This window comes from Chaetodon auriga, chromosome 7 (assembly GCF_051107435.1).
Source record: "Chaetodon auriga isolate fChaAug3 chromosome 7, fChaAug3.hap1, whole genome shotgun sequence".
Lineage (NCBI taxonomy): Eukaryota > Metazoa > Chordata > Actinopteri > Chaetodontiformes > Chaetodontidae > Chaetodon > Chaetodon auriga.
In genome coordinates this window covers 10,784,594-10,799,958 of record NC_135080.1, presented here as the reverse complement: position 1 = coordinate 10,799,958, position 15,365 = coordinate 10,784,594, and the positions used below count along the sequence as shown (strand labels likewise).

The 15,365-nt window shown below is 42.3% G+C and overlaps 2 protein-coding genes and 1 non-coding gene across 4 annotated transcripts in view; all 3 read left to right on the top strand.

The window, feature by feature from the left end:
• Nucleotides 1–2,265, top strand: part of ppp1r37 (protein phosphatase 1, regulatory subunit 37) — a 38,328-nt gene extending 36,063 nt beyond the window's left edge. Inside the window, exon 13 of the mRNA XM_076734670.1 lies at nucleotides 194–2,265. The gene's annotated coding sequence lies outside the window, so the exon portion shown is untranslated. The remainder of the gene's footprint in view (nucleotides 1–193) is intronic.
• A 4,897-nt stretch (nucleotides 2,266–7,162) lies between these two features.
• Nucleotides 7,163–13,493, top strand: LOC143323913 (uncharacterized). Of its 2 annotated transcripts, XM_076736089.1 has the most exons (6): nucleotides 7,163–7,249; nucleotides 9,740–10,366; nucleotides 11,425–11,676; nucleotides 11,907–12,184; nucleotides 12,364–12,551; nucleotides 12,893–13,493. In XM_076736089.1, the coding sequence occupies exons 2-6, from the start codon at nucleotides 9,748–9,750 to the stop codon at nucleotides 13,203–13,205; spliced, it is 1,650 nt and encodes a 549-aa protein (XP_076592204.1). In that variant the 5' UTR covers nucleotides 7,163–7,249; nucleotides 9,740–9,747; the 3' UTR covers nucleotides 13,206–13,493. The 2 variants fall into 2 exon arrangements, with proteins under 2 accessions (XP_076592204.1, XP_076592203.1); XM_076736088.1 differs by lacking the exon at nucleotides 7,163–7,249 and having other exon boundaries at nucleotides 9,697–10,366.
• Nucleotides 13,494–14,723: 1,230 nt separating this feature from the next.
• Nucleotides 14,724–14,810, top strand: trnastop-uca (transfer RNA opal suppressor (anticodon UCA)). The gene has a single exon. It is a non-coding gene; the product is annotated as a tRNA-Sec (tRNA).
• The last annotated feature ends 555 nt before the right edge of the window (nucleotides 14,811–15,365 follow it).

The following is a 15,365-nucleotide window of genomic DNA, read 5'->3' as shown; positions in this document are numbered from 1 at the left end:
CTGGGAGGCCTTGAATGACAGCAGTGTAAATCCACTGAACTGCAGGCTGTTTACACAGAGTAGAGAGAAGAGCTTGTCCTGTTTGTAGAGGTTGTAAAAATTAATGTTTTGCATGTGGATTATTGGTAACATTGCTGCTGCGCTTCTCTGCTCCATTCAGGACTAATTTATCTCCTCTCTTCCACTGCTGCAGGGACTGTGAGGACAGGAGAAATCAGCACTCAGATAGTTTGTCTGGCTCTTCTACATGACTGGCTGCCCTACAATGTTTTTGTCATTTCTTTGACTTTACCACCAACACGACCTTTCCATAAAGGAAGACCCGGTGTTGCACTCAATACCTGAAAATACAAGCTAATTATGGAAAGACCCAGAGGACAAAATCAACTGCTCGAGCTCGGCTGTGACAAATCCTCTGCATCAACACTACATCAACCACTGAATCACATACATATGCACACTGAATATGAGGAAGATGGGAGGGGGGAAGAGAAATGAAATCACCCTTTTATCACTACTGTTTGTCAACCTGCAATCTTTACAAACAAGCAGCTGCCTGTGAGTGAGAAAGAAGAGAGACGGGGGACAAAGGAGGGAGGATAAAACACTAACCAAAGACAGACCTTTCTCACAGCCCGACTCGCTTTCTTGTGTAGATTTCCACTGTAGTTGGTGAAATAACTAGCAATTTTTGTCACAACACACACAAAGACATATCAGTGATAGTGAGAAAAGGGGTTAACGGCACAGTCCAAACATGACATAAGGGTGACGGACCCTGCTGGCCGGACCTGCTGGCTTTAAGCACTTGTTCTAGAGGTGAAAGTATGTCACTGTCAAAGGCTTTCATATCCAAGGAAGCTGAAGATGTTAATGTGTCTGTTTAAATGTCAACGTTTTATGTCCGTGTCCCCGCTCTCCCGACCATACTTCGGGGGGAGAAAAACAAGGAAACTGTAAGGGACCTCTGCCAAAGTGACCTCCCTCGTGTCTGTTTTCTCCCCCTCTGCTCATTTTTGGCCCCTCAGGAATCAGCGTCCCCCTCCGGTCAGTCTCCTCAGACCCGATGTGGAGGAGCTGCAACTGTTTCCCCCCGCCCGCCTCCGCTCCTTGAAAGTCACAAAGTCGGTTATTCGCTCCCAGAACTTCCGCAAATGTCGGAAAGCAAGATGTCTGCGTTCGGTGGAGTTATTTACAGGAAAACGAAACAAAAACAACAACAAAAAAAAGTCAGTTTTTCCTTGATTCACTGCAACTTCAGCCACTGTTATTGCTTTGTTGGACCAGTCGTCGTCGTGTTCATTCAAAAGTCATTCAAGAAAAGCAGCTCGGTCTCTGTCGTCCTCCCCTCTCCTTCCTCCTGTCCCCTCAGTCTTCCACTGGTACATCACACCATCTCACCTCTCTGCTCCGGTTCATCATTCATGTTGCCTTCAAACTCACCACTTCAGATTCAGTCTCTGTTCTTGTTTTGTTGTTGTTGTTGTTGTTTTTTTCTTTGAGAAATCAGTTTTGTATTTATTTTATAGATATATGAGCCTTTTCTGATTTTTTTTTTGTTTTTTCCCCCTTCTTCACTTCTTTTCTTTTCCATTTGGGGGTTGCTTTTAAAGATAAGCCCCATTTTTTGATGTACATTTCAGATTAAAACTAGAGCAAATATTTAGTTTAGTTTTTTGGGGGATAATCTGTGTTGGAGGAAAGGTAAATATGATTGAATGGTTGACTATGATAGCAGTCGGGGTGCAGTAATTGAAGCAAACACAGGGAAGCAGCAAATATAATAGTTCTCATCTAGGTCCTTGTTAACACTACTCTGCTGGGTGAAGCTGCGGCCACAAGGGGGCGCCAGTGGTTGTGTTGTTTTCCTACTGTGGAGGCAGAACTCAGTCTGAACAGCATCATATATGACTTGCTGCAGGCGCCGATGGCTCTGCTCACATCCAACTCCTATCCTGAACAAGGCAGTGAACCTTTACACAAAATGTCAACTTGTTAGTGACGAGCTGGTTCATCCTGCTTTGAATTTCCCCCTGAAGCAGACACGGGCAGGTGTGTTGTTTGTTTTTTTTCTTCTTAAAAGGAGCAGCATTCAACCCTCCTGCTCCTCTCCACCCGACAGATAGTTTGCCCCCACTGTTTGTTATGCTTTAATTTTTAGAAATTTTTAATAATAATTTGTTAACTTAATTGAAATGTGCTGGTAATCACAAAGATATGTATGGCGAAATTTGTTCCTCTCAAATAAATGCATGTAATAACGAATGATATGACTGAATGTTTCAATGAAATTGCTCCGTTTGAGACTGGAGAACTGCTGAACTCTACAGGTGAATGCATAAATAACAGGATGTAGCTGGTGCCTCTTTTTCAAATGTGTGATTTTTGAAACTTCTGTTCAACTTGTTCGCTGACCACTTTTGCAGAGAATACAGTCCATTTATCCATTCTATAAAAACACTGCTTCATTAATATAGTATGAAAAAGTACAATTTCCCTAAGAGATTATGTACACTTTTTGTTGATGAACAAAATCAGTTGCACCTGCTGTGATTCAGTCTTAACATAAAGTCCAGGTCTGAGCGAGCGATAGAGCGGCTGTCAGTGCAAAATGACAATCAATGTTTTGTTATAGTTAGACATCAGGCAGGTAGTTTGTGTGTTCGGCTCTAACAAACGGACCCTCACAGGGACATAAAACCAAAACCTGACACTTGATTCCCAAAAACTGTGTTTTGCAGACCGTTTTCTAATCTTTGATTTGGTTTCTTGTGCTAATTAAACTTTTAAGCACTTTTGAAAATCATACAAATAAAACAGAGTCCATAGCAGTGCCCGCAGCTCAGTGAGGCTAGAGATTTAAAGATCCACATGTTGACAGCCAGGGAGCTCTCACATGATCACCACCATCGCATGAGAATTAAAATACTGTGCACCGACAGTATAGCGTCATATTTATTAAATTTGGGTTTAATTACACTGAACAACAGTCTTTTGCCATTGTGAGGCGTCCATGTTGGTTTTCATGTAGGTGTCAAGTCAGACATATACATGCTTTCTGAAAGAGTCTCCTAGTTGAAATAGAAACTTGAAAGTTGATGTGAGGAAGTCAGGAACTTGTAATTCTGCTAACACTGACATGATCACAGCCTGAGTTACAGCAGTGATTAAAGAGGCTGAGATGAAACATGTCAAGTTTTCATCCTGTGTTGACTCTTCATGTGTCTCTTGTTACATGATAACTATGTCAAAAAATATTTTTTAGATCAAAATCCTTCTTTCCTTTTCCTATGAAACAAAAATCTAAAAATCATCGTGAACTTAAATGTATCCAGTCAAATGTGATTTGGGGTGACTAGATAGCCCCTCACATCATAAAATTACACTTGGCTGTTAGCCAGAGTGGATAGTTAGCAGAGCAGTTTATTTGAAAGAGATGTTTGGATTTCACTGCTTTGTTCACATTTCCAAAGAACATCAGAGAGGAGACCCACTGGAAGCAAACAAGTCACGCAACATAGGTCCACCAAAGTTTTGAGAAATGACAGTGATGGTGGAGGAAACATTAGGGGAACCTCAGTTTCATGGCATTCCATGCAGTCGTTTAAATAAATAAATAAATAAAACATTCAACAACATCTGTTTGCAAAAAGAGGATTAGCAGGAAAACATGTTTCTGCTACCACAAATTATGCTCATTCTTCAGAAATTCCTCTAATCCTTTGCTTCTTTGGCCTTCTCTGTTTCATGCCTTCAACAAATGGTTCCAATAAAGCAAAGAAAACCTCTCACCACCCCGCCCCACAGTTGGTGGGACCCTCACTCCCTCATTCCAGGAGAGGTGGTTCACGTCTCCCAGAGTGAGGGTGTGTAGTGGTGGCAGGGGGTGAAGTACAGGGTGGGAGCTCTGCTCTGTACAGTTTGTGTTACTGAAATTCTCTGAAGGAATTCCAGACTGCACTAATCCACTCCCGTCCAATAATGCTCCAACAGTGCAGAGAGGCGAGATTGTGAGACACAAGTTATCAAAATGTGATTTTATGTAGTTTTCAACACGTACAGACGACCCCGATGAGTCAAATGTCTCAAACATATAATGCAGCATGCATTGTTTTTCTAACTAAAGCTGCAGTTTGCAATGTTTTATCTGTATGAGTAACTTTTTTAGTGCATAACTCCACAAAACAAAGGTACTCAGGCAAACCCCAGTTTTATTCAGTGGCCCCTTTAAAGGGCCCTGCCCCACAGGCTGGGAACCACTGGTCTAAATGCATGAATAGATTTTTTTTTAATGTTCTTCTTGACGTGAATGTTGGGAAATATTTGCCCTGACTGTCCCCAACCTTCTCTTTCTCTGGAACCGTTTCATTCTCAATCCCCAACCCAAACCCACACATAACATACAGCATTTAAAGTGACCTTTATCTTTTTAACCTCTCTCTTTAGAGTTCATTTTCCTCCTGAAATGATCGGTCGCATGTTTAGAGTTTAGAAGGATGTTCAAGCTCACACAATTCATCCATCCTGCAAAAGAAAAGCGTCTCATATCACAGCGAGTTTCATCGTTCCTGTTACTGAATCACGGCCTGTATTCACACACATATAAACCTGCCATACAGTGAATGTAGTTTGCTGTTCGGTGGCGTGTCGGTCTGAATTCTCTCTGTTTGGGAACAGGAGCATTGTGACATTGTTGAGCAACAAAGGTCTGGGTTCTTAAGACCCCATGGAGCGCACCAGAGGGTTTTGGTTTTATTGCATCTGTGGGGTTCCTGTAATATTCTTGTTGAAATAAAACATTTCCTAATGTTCTGTCATCCTCCTGTTTTCTGTTTTTCGTGACTCCTCACCCTGAGTCCACATCCACATCGATATGAAACACATGACTGTGCACCTGAGGATGAGAGTGCATCCAAAGTTTTCTCTGTGAAGTTGTTTTGTTAGATTCTCAGACAGTCAGACGGTCCAGTTTCATTTCCTCAAGCAGAAGTAAGACAGAGCTGGACTTCGTTTGATAATGATTGATGCCTGTTCTCAACAGGGAGTCAATCTGGACCAGGATCAAGGATATTGTCTCATAAACACTAACTGGTAATAGACTACTTTGTGTTCTGGTTGGTGTTTCAAAGGTGAAAAAAAGTGCAATTTCCCTAAGAGATTATTTACACTTTTTGTTGATGAACAATATCAGTTACACCTGCTGTGATTCAGTCTTAACATAAAGTCCAGGTCTGAGCGAGCGATAGAGCAGCTGTCAGTGCAAAATGACAATCAATGTTTTGTTATAGTTAGACATCAGGCAGGTAGTTTGTGTGTTCGGCTCTAACAAACGGACCCTCACAGGGACATAAAACCAAAACCTGACACCTGATTCCCAAAAACTGTGTTTTGCAGACAGTTTTCTAATCTTTGATTTGGTTTCTTGTGCAAATTAAGCTTTTAAGCACTTTTGAAAATCATAGCCTTCAGCATTTTATAATCTGTACAAATGTACTATACGTAATTGTTTTTCTGTTCTGTATCCCGTACACTTTCCTTTTATCTTGACCCTTTTATGCCACTGTGTTTGCTTTTTGTCACTCTTGCTGGCCGTAACAACTGAATTTCTCCGGTGTGGGATCAATGAAGTCTTATCTTATGCAGCAGACAAAAAGTCAGCATCCTCAGGCATGGGATAAAGGAGCTGCACTGTAGTGACTACCTGGTGAACGTAGCAGGGCACCCACTGAGCAGACAGTTATGGCCATCAGGCATTGTAAGAAGACAGCTTTTAAACCAAACAGCTCCTTGTTCATTGGATGTGTAAATACTCTAGTGTTTGACAAGATGTCCGACATAGTGCCTTGTAAGTTGGACTGTGTTACAGAACTAAATAACTGTTTTGCAGATGCTAAAGGTCTGGCCAAGCTAGCAGGTCCGTGGCCTCTCTTTCTGTTAGGGGACAGTGGCAAGTGATCAAATGCTTCCTCACTGGGTCTTTCCTTGGGCTTAGCCGTGCCTCAGGAATGTGCTGGCACGCTAGTAGAACAGTAGGGATTTATCCGTGGTGTCAGCCCCTATCTGGCATGTTGATTTGCAGTCCAGTGGACTGCAACAAACCCCTGCACCCCGGCACACAAGAGCAGGGGCTGATGGGACAGCAGCGTCACCTGTGAGATCATGAGTGCTGAGATGGGGACAGAGGGGCCACACCTCCTCGACAGGGCTGGAAAGGGCTAATAAACACTAAGATAACAAAGGAATACTTTGACAATCTGTGAAATGTGATTACTCATGCTGAGAGTTAGATGAGGATTGACACCACTCTCACATCTGTCCACTAAATATGAAGCAACAGCCATGAGATGGTTAGCTTAGCATAAATGCTAGAAACAGCGAGCTTGACTTGAAAATCTACCGACCAACACCTCTGAAGCTCATTGATCTACGCTGAATATCTAGTTCATTCAGTGAGGTTTACATGTGCTGGTGCATGGATTTTGTTACCTTTGGTCAGAGCCAGGCTAGCTGTTTTCCCCTCAGCATTTATGTTAAGCTGTTGTTATGTTAAGTGTTGCTGCAGCTTTGTATTTGCCATCCACACTTGAGAGTGGCATCAATCCTGCCATCTAACTCTTATCAGCAATGGGAGTAAGTGCTTTTCCACAAATGTCTACAAACTCTTTTTTAATATACTTGTGGACGGTGACAGCCTGCCTGTGCATTCATGCTAATATTTTCTGATATCCTGAACACAAGAGGCTCTACCAGCTCATACATAGGGAAAATATCTATATTGACTTCTTAACTAGCATCCCTTATTATAATAGTCTACTATTTATTCTACATTAAGCGCTCTGATGTTTGCCTTACATAAAGGAAAAGATCTGTGGTTGATCAGGTTATGGAATACCAGTATCTGTAATACTGACAACACAATGGGGATTTAATTAGTACAAATTAGCTTCACTTGATCTGCTCAGAGAGTGCATGAAGGGTGGGTGGGCTGTGTGATGTGTCCGCTGAAGGAATTTTCTCCCACCAGCTAGCTGAGGAGGGAATGCAAACAGGGATAACTGTAGAGAGAACGATACCCACCCCCTCCCCAGCCCACATGACTGCAATTAGACCAGAGGAGGAGTGTCCTGGGACAGAGAGAGGGGAGGTGGTGAGTACGATGAATGACATTTTTCTGATTTCGCTGCACAGATCACATCCAAGGATCCAACTTGCTTTTGACTGCTGGCCGAGGGTCGTCCACCTTTCTGGGGTAATTAAACTTTAGACTAAGGATACTTGTCATCAGTTTTTGTTTCCAAATGCTGCTGGTGCAGATAGCTTGTTGTGTGGTTGAGTGGTGAAAGGAAGTAGTTCTTTTACTTGAGTAAAAGCAGCGACACCACAGTGTAGAAATACTCTTTTGGACGCAAAACTCATGCATTCAAAAATTGACTTCTGCAAAAGTACGAAAGTATTAACATCAAAAAAGCATCTACTCAGCTTGAGGTATTTACAATGCAAGTGTTGTCAGTTTATGCAGCTTTACACTTCTACTCCACTACATTTCAGTGAGAAAGGGATAGGAATTGGTCATATTTTTTACTTATCTGTCCTATTCTTTGTTGATTCCTGATCAGTGATGGGCAAGTTGAGCCTGCATTGCATAGAAAGATGTTTCCATATATTGCTGGTGTTTCCACCCTTACTTCAAATTATCATTTTGCAGACATTACAACCAGCACTGTTGTGCTCTTTCCTTGTGAAATGAAGCCAGGCTTTGGACCGTTTCTTCCTCTCCACCATGATTCCTTCTTGTTAGAAGTTTCCTGCAGCGTAGACGCACAAGTTTGACGTCATCGTTTTACAATGTGCAACTATCAGAAAAACATGCCAGCATCGATAAAAGGAATTGGAAAACTCAGAGGCTTATAACTCTGGTGGATCAGACAATAACCGGTTCTTAACTGGAACCAGGTTTCAATTCCCATCCCTATGTAACGGGTATTACCAGGATCCAATTGCAGCGTCACCTGAAGCCAGACGTACATGAGTCTCTAGCCAATGTCGCCATTCCTCCAATGCCATCTTGACTGCTAATAGTTCTCAGTTACCAATGCCGTAGTTCCTCTCAGCGACACCCGCTGAGAGGAACTATGGCATTGGTAACTGAGAACTATTAGCACATGGTTTCGCTGGGTCCATCTGGATACTATCCTTGGCCATGATGTATCCCAGGAAGGAGACAGAAGGGGCGTTGAACTCGCGCTTCTCGGCTTTGACGAAAGCATGTTCTCCAGAAGGCCTTGTAGGACAGTCTGAACATGATGAATGTGTTCTTCCTGGGACCGGGAGAAGATCAGAATGTCGTTGAGGTAGACGAACACATAGTGGTTTAGCATGTCTCTGGCAACATGCCGACATGGAATACAGGCAAACCTTGGGTGGAGATGAGCCGGGCTGTAGCTCAATGGTGCAGTCATGGTCGATGAGGAGGCAGACAGGTGACTTTGGTCTTGCTGAACACCTCTTTGTAGTCGTGGTATTCAGGTGGCACGGAGGACCCCTGCTGGAGACAAAGAATGCCCTGAGCTGCGGCGGCCCCCTGTGCCCCCAGGCTGAAGACCTTTCTCATATTCAGGAAGGGCAAGGCAAAAGAAGTAGTCAGAGTCACGAAGCTGAGGTAGTTACCAGGGGGCAGGAGAACAGGCGAGGTCAAAGGCAGGCTGAGTCGATACTGGGAAATCCATGCAGAGATAAACATTGGAGGGTTTAAAAAGCTAGAATTTTTAAAGAGAATTAGGAGCCTAATCAGCTGAGACAACAGAGTGGTACGTGTGAACTGTGTGGGCTGATGAAACTTAACATCTTGACCTTCTGTGATGCAGCTGTAACATCTAAAAAAAGAATGTTAGAAAAAGTGTTAGAAAATGGTGAAAATGGCCATCACAACTTTCCCAATTTGTCATCTTCAAGTGTCTTGTTTGCCTGACCGACAGTCAAGAAAACAACAGTGTTGAAAATGTGTTACTTTTAAACTGTGAGACCTTTGATGACAAGAATGAAAATCATTGAAGAAGGACTACTGGCTAACTAATTTTCTTTCACCTAACTTGTGTTTGCATAGCTTGATGTATTTAAAACAGGGGTGGGGAACCTCTGGCCTGCACGCCACGTAAAGGATAATATGCAAACAACTTGGTCCCTCAAGATAACACATACGTACTAGTCCTATCTTATCGATCTTACCTTACTAGCGGATTCATTGGCGACTGTCAAGAAAGCAGAAGTTGTCATTTGAGTCATGTGAAGTGAAATTAAAGCTGTGGCACCCTAACCCTAACCCTGAAAAGGGGTAATGCTGCATTTTCCTATTCTGCATGAGTAAAAGCCTGCTATGACATCTGAATATGTTAAAGAAACCTCTTCAGACATTTGGTATCATATATACAGACATAAGTATCAAATTGAAACAAGCTTTGCCTAAAAATCATCTTCAAGAGATTCTCAGACATCAGTCAAAAGTGTTGTTTCCTTCTGTGAGAATACACTGACCACTGTACATCAAACACAATGTTTCCAGACACAGAAACCAGCGAGAGGGAAGAAAATCCAAACAAAACAAAAAAAATCTGATTTACAAGCATTTTTTCCTTTGTGTCTTTTTGTAAAAATGCTTAATGTACAACAAGCAGCGTCAAGATTGTATGAACAGGTGATTGTGTGTTTAACTGTATGAAGTATTTCTGTTGTGCACTCTCAGTTACAGATATGAGGGTGCTACACTGGTGCATGCTGGGAGTGACCACACTGCTGCTGGTATGCGAGGTCACCATCAGTCAGCTGTGCAGCTCACTCATCATCCTGGTGGATGGTTTCCACACGCTCTTCATCCTCGTGCGCATGGCATTTACTCTTTCTCAAACTGCATGCATAATGAAACCATGTCTCTCCTGCCTGGGCTCCCCTGCGCCTCCTCCGCAGACTTCCTCCTCCTCACCAGCACTTCCTGCCACCCTGCCTGTGGAGTCATCCATCAAACCTCTACCTGGCACTCAGACCTCCACTGGTGGATCAAACCTCAAAGATCAACCCCAAACTCCTCAGCCTAACACCTCTCCTGCAGCTCTGGACTGCGGCCTGTCCTACATCAGCTGCAGGATTCAGAGTGTGGGGACTTTTATTTCCGCTCTCCTCTTGGCTTCTCTGTGTGTCGCTTACGTATTGGAAATCGCCCGCTTCTTCATGGAGCCAAAACTAGTACAGCGCCCACTGCTGCCGGTGGTGGTTAGCGCTGTCAGTCTGCTCTATAAAATGCTGGTGCTCTGGCTGAACTGGGATCAGCAGCAGGCCCTGGACAGCAAATCTCACACTGAAGTGAACCACAAAGGTAACATTACCAACAAATTATACGCCCATTTTGAAAGCTGATGCACAGATATACAGTATAGAAATATGTGGTATCATTTTCTAATAAGGCACATAATAACCTAATAAATCACTTACTTTTAGATCAGTTATAACTCATTCATAAGAGCAACACTTGGGTTGGCACGCTGGTATTTATGCTCCTCCCACAGGATATTTCTTTTATCTTTTTAGTTCTACAGTTCATCACATCATTAATCTTTATTTTCCTCACTAACTTGGCACATTCAACTTTAATTGTACTGTGAGAGCTCTATCCTATCTTAAGTCTCACCGTTTTTTCTATTTCATTTTTTTAGTTAGTATAGTTTCTCTGCACGTGCGGATATTAGGGTTTTGCTATTCAACGCAGCAATGTCAGACCACTCCAAAGGGGTACAGCTGCAGGGCATCTGGAGCAAAGTCAGTTTATTCTGAATGTATTAAAATTTATAATGGAAGACATTATGAATGATTAGGATTAGTGACATATTAGCATTTCTAATAGCATAATTTATGTTTCTGTAGAGAGTGAGAAATGTTGGAGGGGCAGAACCAGCAAGATAAAAGAGATAGAGAAGACTAAATATAAGTCAAGAGAAAGCCCACAGTAACAAATGCATCAATACACTTTTTAAAAAGATGTACACTGATTTGGCTTCTCTGAGGCTTTGCAGGAAGTTGTTCCAGATTTGAAGAGCAGTTTTCCAGTTGCACTCGCCACAGCTTTAATTTAGATTCAATTGATTGCACATTTGAAAGCAGAGAGCTGAAACTGGAGCTTGAGTTTCTGCTCTGAGAGATGTGATTATTGGCTCCAAACACGCGTCTATGTCCTTCCAACAATTACTTGTGAGTTTAAGATAGCCAGTGTGACAGCAAGTACTGGCGTTATGTAATAATAATCTTTTACTACAGAAGAATTAGTGTGCCTGTCCAGGTGATGATGCTGCCCTGACAGATTTCACTTTGAAGTAGCTGCCAAGTGTATATTCAGCTGTAAGGAACATATTTGTTTTTCATTCCTCTGTTCGACTCCAGCAGTCTTGGCTGAAGAGGAAGCCAAAGGCCAGGCTGCTGTGGACGACTCGCTCCACAACGGGGCGCTTATCCTCTGTAACCCAGGAATCTCCAGCATCCCTGATACTGACTCGCAAACTTCAAAACACCAGGCAGAAGTCCTGCATGAAGCAGCTCCACGGGATGGCAAAGTCTATGATGTAGCAAGCAGTGTTGCTGATTTGAGTCCATCAAAAGACATTCACAAAGACAACACCAGCATAGGACATCTTGGTAAGAGTTTAACTCCTTAGACTGTCATCTCTTTCATCTTAGTGTCCCTTGGAAAAAGGGCCACATTGTATTTCCAAATTCACAGTGTTTAAAATGCATGCGATAGTCAGAATTTATGATGGAAAAATTTTATGTTTTTTCTGGTTTTATTTATGACCCAAAGGCAGCTCTGATGATATGTGCAAAAAGTCCTTGAAACAGTCATGTTTTGCTGTGTTCTCCTCTTTCAGACAGTCAGAATGCATCTAATACCTCCCCAGTCTGCAAGTCATCACATTACACTGAGACGCCCGTATCTGCCAGCCAGTGGCCGGTCTGTTGCCGATTGCTCATCCTTGTCATTCAGGGCCTTTGTACCGCCCTCCTGGCTCTGATCAACAGCTTGGTGATGCTGCTGATAGGCCCACAGTGCCTGCACAGCTCTGGACCCTGTAGCCTCCTGGTTTACCTGGATCCTTGTGTCTCCCTGCTGGCTGTGACTGCACTGTCCACCGCAGCTGTGCCACAGGTCAGACTCTATGTATTTAAGTCGGTACCAAATTAAGAGTTCAAATGACTAATTACAAGCAAGCAAGAAAGGATCAGCTCCAGGAGATCTGAAAAATGACTTGTGTCGCTCATGTTTGCTGCAGTTGTGTCCAGACCTGCACTGACTGTTGCTGTTGTTTCACTCATAACTCTCTTCAGGTGTACAGGTATGGACTGATGCTGCTACAGGCCCCACCTCCACACATTTCTGTATCTGATCTACAACGGAGGATTGCAAGCATCCCGGGGGTGCAGGCTGTGCACGACCTCCACGTCTGGCAGTTAACTGAATCATTCATGGTGGCCTCTGTCCATGTACACTGCCATGTTGGCTTTCCGACACACAGGTGAAGTGGAAACGTTGGACCTTTGTACTGGTGGTGGCCTCTGAGCACTCTCAATTCTGATTGGCGGGAAGATGCGGATTAACTGTCGGTAACCAGACAGTATAACCAGTCACTTATAACACGGTTGTTGGTCTAAATTAGAGTAAAAAAGACATACGGTATTAAACTATAAGTAAAGACAGTAATAGTAAGGCTTGATGTTAGATAAAGCTCATGGAGCTAGGGCACTAGGTGAGTCCTGGACAGGTCAGATAATCTTCATTTTTTTAGATTCTATTAGTGGTTTCTGAGTGGTTGTCATAAATACGTTATTGATGCAGAACCATTTCACGTTTTTTCAGGTGTGGTGATCTGATGTCGGAGGTCACAAAGGTGCTGCAGAGTGTTGGCGTGAGCTGCTGCACCGTTCAGCCAGAGTTCGCTTCCTGCTCTGGGTCCTCTGCAGGCAGTGGAGGTGAAGCCTCCCCTGTTGTCCACAGAGAAGACCCCTCCCTGCCTCCTCTCTTGGCCTGCAGCCTTGCCTGTGGGAAGGCCTGCTCAGGGAGTATGTGCTGCTCTCTCTTAGAGGAAGAGACCACAAGCTTGCTGGCACCACCAGCTGGAGAAACAAAAGAAGAGCCTCAGACACTGGTCATCGAGAACACCTTCCTCTGACCGCCAGTTTTTACCAAAGAATTGCACAGGAGAACATAAATGAATGATCTGATATCCATTTACTGCAAAGGTAAAGGTGATGGATGTCATCTGTCTTCAAACACTGCCTGCACATAATATGTAAATGTTCTGTTAGTTTTATTAACATTGTACTGCACTGCAAGATTTTTATGCAATATCAAGTGAAATTCAGTGAAAACTGAGGCACTTTTCTTATGTTGCTTCATGTGTACCTGGAGCCACTGTATTCTCACCCATGTGTGCTGGAATAAAATTAATAATAATGTTAAAGTGTGTCTCTTTTCATTTTGGAATAATAGAAAATGCATCGTTCCCATGCAGGTTTCAAATCAGCAAAAGGAAGCAGAGGAACAAATCCATATAGATAATTAATTTGTCACTGTATATATTACGAGCACCTACTATTAGGCAAAGTTAAACAAACCTCTATATACATAAAGTAACAAGTACATTTACTCAAGAACTGTGCTTAAGTACAGTTTTGCAGTACCACACTTTTGCACTCTACCTGTGTATTTTCATGTTATGCTACTTTATACTTTTACTCCACTACATTTATCTGACAGATTATAGTTAGTAATTATTTACAGATTAAGATTTTAAGTCATTTGAAGTAGTCGATGAACTACAACATTAAAGTACACTTACATATGAATACATCAATAGGCAAAAACATAATTGACGAGGGACATTCTGTGCAATTAGAATTCTTACTTTCAATACTTTAAGTATTTTGTTTCTATCACTTCTGTATTGTTTTACGATACTTTGTGTTGAACGCAGGACCCGTAATGTTGTAATTTTACAGTATAGGTAGTTCCACTTTTACTGTATCTGCCAAACACAGAGTCACTACAATGCATATTGAGACAAAATAATAACAAATAGAATAAGGTAGCTCAGATAAATTAAATGAAAAATTTCTGGATTCAGGCAAAGTGCCTTGTGTGTTCAGACAGCAGTGTCAGCACTATAAAATATTATGGGACTTGAAGCAGCAAAATTGTCCGGCCGTTTTCATGGCAGACACTCCGATCTGTCATTGCCAGAAACGCACAGGTGTAACGAAATACATTTATGACGGCGCTGCATGCACATTAACTGGCAGACCTAAATGGAACGCAGCCATCATTAATATCAGTTACGCCTGCCCCTTTCCTGCCATGACATACGAAAATGGATTTCTATTCGTGTTTAACTACAATCCTGAACGTATCGCTTACCTGTGATCAAGCCATTTGGCTCCACCTTCTTATTTTCAGACAACCAATCACAATTGGTCTGTTTTACACAATACACAACTGACCGGACTGCATTCCCCTTTCTTATTGTTATTTGGCATAAATGCGCTTTGGGATATCCAGCATGTGATTGTATTTGTGTACACGAACTGTCTCTGATAAATGCAAAATAACATTAGGCATTGAGATGAAACCGTGACTGAGGAAGCTGTCGATGTTATGAAGTATATAAACATCTGACTGCCATGGCAAAAGTGCCCGGATGAGCCTCGGTGGTCCGGGGTGCAGGCTTCAAACCTGTAGCTGCTTAGCGGCAGAGTGGTTCAATTCCACCTTTCGGGCGGGTTAATAGTATTTATTGGAGCCTCTAGTTCCTCATATTTCTATGCATCCAGAACAGACTTCGTACTACGGTGACGATATAATCAAAAAGCGTCGTAACTTCTTTAAGTGTAGCTGTTGTTTATCAAGTTAAGCTTAACAAACCACAGTTAAAAGACTTCAGACCGAACCACTCATGTTTTATTTTCACCTTTTATAACCGTTAATCTCCTAACTACGTCATAAACCTAGCCTTGGTCTAGCCTTGTCCTTGGACTTCAAAATAATTTTAACTACATCCTTTTTCTTCATAAAAAATATATTTACTTAGGTATTATACTTTATTACAATGTTTGAGGTACTCGTACTCTTTTTGTGCATTTCCATCTTGTGTCGCTCTACATTTTAGTGGGGAGTGTTGTAGCCACAGCTTCATGTATCTGACAGCTAATGATACTATGCAAGAATTTAAACAACCTAAAAACATACATAGCAGCCATGAAGATTAAAAATAACCAAAATGAATGATTTTAAAAAATCGTAAAAAAATGACTCACACATCATATATTGTAAATAC